Source organism: Alosa alosa, chromosome 12 (assembly GCF_017589495.1).
Source record: "Alosa alosa isolate M-15738 ecotype Scorff River chromosome 12, AALO_Geno_1.1, whole genome shotgun sequence".
NCBI classification, from domain to species: Eukaryota; Metazoa; Chordata; class Actinopteri; order Clupeiformes; family Clupeidae; genus Alosa; species Alosa alosa.
Window position 1 is genome coordinate 14,368,573 of NC_063200.1, and position 5,000 is coordinate 14,373,572.

The 5,000-nt window shown below is 47.1% G+C and overlaps 1 protein-coding gene across 1 annotated transcript in view; it reads right to left on the reverse strand.

The window, feature by feature from the left end:
- Window positions 1-5,000, reverse strand: part of dab2ipb (DAB2 interacting protein b) — a 230,284-nt gene that overhangs the window by 9,855 nt on the left and 215,429 nt on the right. The window contains 1 exon segment of the mRNA XM_048259739.1: window positions 1,492-1,670. Coding sequence (XP_048115696.1) covers window positions 1,492-1,670 — 179 coding nt within the window.

Consider the following 5,000-nt stretch of genomic DNA (forward strand, 5'->3'; position numbering starts at 1 on the left):
TGGTGTGTGTGTGTGTGTGTGTGTGTGTGTGTGTGTGTGTGTGTGTGTGTGTGTGTGTGCTGTTAGTATCCCTGCTGCCAGCAAGGTCACTCCCTGAACCTCTCTTGCTCTCTTTATCTTCTTTTCTCTGCACTCCCATTTTCTCTTTCATCACCCTCTCTTTTCTTCTTCACCTCCTCCTCCTCTTCCTCCCCTTCTCTGGTCTCTCATACTGGAGCCAGACAGACTCGATTGTGTTGGTTTAATAACCCAGACAGTGCTAATGCATTTTCCCTAATCTGCTCTAAGACATTAACCCAGCTCTCGCGCTCTCTCTCTCTCTCTCTCTCCCCCTCTCTCTCTCCCTATCTCTAGCCCTCCATCTCTCTCTCTCCCTCTCTCTTTGTTCCCCCCCCACACACCACCTCTCTCTCTCCCCCTCTCAGCTTGCGTTTGGGGGAGCTCATTACTCGAGGTTGTTATTAAGCTCTGGGAGTTTGCCCGTCTCTCTCTCTACACACACTTAGAGTGCCTCTGCCGAGACTTTGGGCTGAAACCAGGCTGATAAGGCCTGGGAATGAGCTCCAGGGACTGCATTTCCCATCAGCCCCCACACCCACCAGTCTGATAAGGACAAGAGAGGCCCTTAGCTGATCTAACAACACCAGCACTGGAACAGAATTAGCCGATAATACAGAAAGCAATAGAATGGAGTGAGGTGTTGGACCACAATCGTGAATCAATACTCTGAGATAACTCCACTGCAGTGGGGATGAGACAGCATTTTTTAAGGGCAGGTCACATTTTTTGGTGTCTATTAACCTCTGCATCCCATTCTGCCGAGTCATTGTTGGGCCAGAAGCACCTCTGCTGGGTCACCTGACTTCTAAGAGAATTCTAGAACTCAGGCCAGCATAAGTTCTAACAGAGACTACTGTACAAGTGTTGATGGACAAGAGGAGAAGATGGCTACTGAAGACTGTCTGATCACACCTCCCACTCTTTCCCTTCTTCAGTTGATAACAATACTTTGCTGGGACTTGTTGCCAAGTAACCACATCATGCAGGATTAGTTTGCTGTGTGGACACAGCTTTGTGTTGCTGTTAGGGGACTTGCTGATTCCACACACATTTATCATCAAGAGACCCCTCTGAGATTCCTGAGTCCATGCCAAACATGTGCTCCAAAAACAGCAAAAGTCTGATTTATCTCACTTACTTCTCTGTTACCTATGCTCGATGGTGATTTAAGCCCCCAACGTCGTCTTCCAGGAATCGCTGGCACCGTTGACTTAAATGCGCCTTATCCTAACCCTAATCCTAACCTTAACCCATGCCTAACCCTAGCGCCTTCCAGGCAGCGCTGCCTTCAAGACAACGTTGGGGGCTTTAAAAACCAAGAAACGCTACCCTACTGATCAATCATCAGAATTTCAAAAACACAATGTGGTTTGATTTGATGCTGTGAGAACATACTGTGATCTGATTGGCTGCCGTGTGGTGAAGCCTTACCCTGATAGGTCGCTGTCGATGACCATCTTCTGGAGGCCGGTGGAGATACTGCAGCTGGGGGCGGGAGGAGAGGGCATGCGTTCGGGCGGTGCCATCATCTGAACACCCGCCGGATTGGTCAGCGCTGTGTGCACGTCCCGGAGGATTCTGGGTAATGGGCCGAGCTTTGAGGCTGAAGTCTAGGGAAGAGGTCAAAGTTCACATAACTAACCCAACAGTCACATGACAACAGGGTCAACCAATAGTCTCCTACTTTTATGACACAATGTGTAGGAGACATGAGTTGTATTTTTATTTGGTTGTTAGTGACATACTGTATGAGCTTCCCTCCAACCAAATGATGTCCCAGTTTGATGACAGGACACACAACAATGCTTCTCTATGTAGTCTCTCCCCTGTGGTTTATGGTCAGCAGAAGTGACCAACCCTTCATATCCACTGCCTGCCCTTGGGTTAATTCTGTCCACCTTTTATGACTTCATCAGCAGAGGAATAGCAACGCTTCAAAACAGGACATGACTTTCACCCCAGGGCTAACCCTGTCCCAATGTTATGATATCACAACTTTCCCCCCCTGGACTAACAGTGTCCCCATTTTACGACACCATCTTCAGACCACAGTGTCTCTCTATATATAAAGTCTCCAGTGTCCAGTCTCCAAGTGGCTGGTGAAAGTGACCAGCACTGTAAAAGGAAACATCTAACCCCCCCTCTGTACCCCCCGGGGCTAATTCTGTTGCCCCAGATGTCCTGCCTGACCAGCGGACGGGTGACTCATCGTCCGCGGCGCTCCACGACACTGCTACGTGGGCAGTGTTGTTGGGTCAGCGCTCAGTGATGCCCGACCCCTGACGCCCTAACCAGTAGGCCACGACTGTACATGAGTGGCAGTGGGTAGATCACACTTTAGACTCGGGAGTAACTGTATTCCTGCAGGTGTGTGTGTGTGTAAAGCACTTTGGTTGCCTTGATGAAGCACTACAAATTCAACTTGTTGTTGTGTCTAGATTCCAGCATTACAGGTGTGTGTGTGTTTAGATTCCAGTGCTACTGTATTCTTAGTAGAGTGTGTTTAGATTCCAGCAGTACCGTGTTCTTACAAGAGTGTGTTTAGATCCCCGCGTTACTGTGTGTGTGTGTGTGTGTGTGTGTGTGTGAGTGTATGTGAGAGTGTGTGTGTGAGTGTATATATGTGTGTATATAATATATATATACATACATATATACATACACACACACACATGTGTGTGTGTGTGTGTGTGTGTGTGTGTGTGTGTGTGTGTGTGTGTGTGTGTGTGTGTACTACAGGAGTGAACAGGAACACAGCCATTCTGGGCTCACAGATGGGAGATGACAGGACCCATTCCTGCTGGATGCCTCACACACGCCAGCACTACAATAATGATCCCCTTTATTTGGGGTCACACCTGCTCCCCGGCAGCTGCACTCTTATACACACTGACACTGACCGCCACAGAGGATGACTGCATTGCGTCGGCACCACCGAGATATCATCATACTAACTGCTTCACATTGACTTACTGTATAATAAGATACCAAGATCTCATTATACTACACACACAGCCGTGGCCTACTGGTTAGCGCTTCAGACTTGTAACCGTAGGGTTGCCGGTTTGAACCCCGACCAGTAGGAACGGCTAAAGTGCCCTTGAGCAAGGCACCTAACCCCTCACTGCTCCCCGAGCGCCGCTGTTGTTGCAGGCAGCCCACTGTGCCGGGATTAGTGTGTGCTTCACCTCACTGTGTGTAAACTGTGTGCTGAGTGTGTTTCACTAATTCACGGATTGGGATAAATGCAGAGACCAAATTTCCCTCACGGGATCAAAAGACTATATATACTTATACTTAATAAAAAGATACCAAGATATCATCATACTAACTGCTTCACATTGACTTATAATAAGATACCAAAATCTCATCATGCTAACTGCTTCACATTGACTTATAGATAAGATACTAAGACGTCACCATAGTAACAGCTTTACATTGACTTATAATTGAGATACTAAGATGGCACTACCATGGGCCAGTGGTCTATTTAAGCAATAAGCCCTGAGAGGCCGTAGGTTACGCTGATTCTACAACAGCTAAGGGCGTTGTTAGGCATGACGCGCTAGCGGAGAAGGTGTATGTTTGTGCTGGATTTTACAACGACATCGAACGTGATTCAGCCAATCACAATCAAGGATCGGAACTATCAGTTTTAGAAGATCATATCATATGCCAGCACACTAACAGTGGTCTATGGTCATATCATATGCCAGCACACTAACAGTGGTCTATGGTCATATCATATGCCAGCACACTAACAGTGGTCTATGGTCATGATATGCCAGCACACTAACAGTGCTCTATGGTCATATCATATGCCAGCACACTAACAGTGGTCTATGATCATGATATGCCAGCACACTAACAGTGGTCTATGGTCATATCATATGCCAGCAAACTAACAGTGGTCTATGGTCATATCATATGCCAGCACACTAACAGTGGTCTACGGTCATATCATATGCCAGCACACTAACAATGGTCTATGGTCATGTCATATATGCCAGCACACTAACAGTGGTCTATGGTCATGTCATATATGCCAGCACACTAACAGTGGTCTATGATCATGATATGCCAGCACACTAACAGTGGTCTATGGTCATATCATATGCCAGCAAACTAACAGTGGTCTATGGTCATGATATGCCAGCACACTAACAGTGGTCTATGGTCATAAATGATGCAGCATGGCATCAGCTTCACAGCTTAACATCAGTTTATAGAAGCCAACACTGAAACACATCCAAGCTAGATCTAGCTCCAGGGGAGATGCATCAGCTGTTTGTGGCCACATACACACACAGACTCACACACACACACACACATCTGTGGAGACATTTCTCTGATTGACACCACCTTGTTAATTCAGCACCCGGCACACTGATGTGTCAGAGCAGGTTGAACTTGGCAGGTCGCTCTGAGAGAAAACTCATTAAAGTTTGAAGCCTGTCACCTAGGAGACAAGAGGAGATGACAGGCCTTGTGATAAGACAGACAATGGATTTTTTGTTTGTTTTGTTGTTTGTTTGCGTACTTGTTTGCCTAATTTGATTAGAAGTTTGCTTACATATTACTCTAGCTCTGTCACTGCTGGGACCTCCATTTATTTACCTATGTATGTGTTTATTTATGTAGTGAGTTAAAGAGGTGTGTGTTGGTGCGTGCTCATGAATGATGGAGCTGAACGTGCGTGTGAGTGTGAGTGTGAGTGTGTGTGTGTGTGTGTGTGTGTGTGTGTGTGTGTGTGTGTGTGTGTGTGTGTAGGGAGGGAGGGTTAGCTTTCCCGCTTCCCGCTCATGTCTGATTGGTTGGTTGGGTGATGTCTGTCTGTCTGTCTGTGTGTGTGTGTGTGTGTGTGTGTGTGTGTGTGTGTGTGTGTGTCTGTGTGCAGTGGGTGGCTGGTGCAGCGCTGGCAGGACTCCTGCTGTGATGCC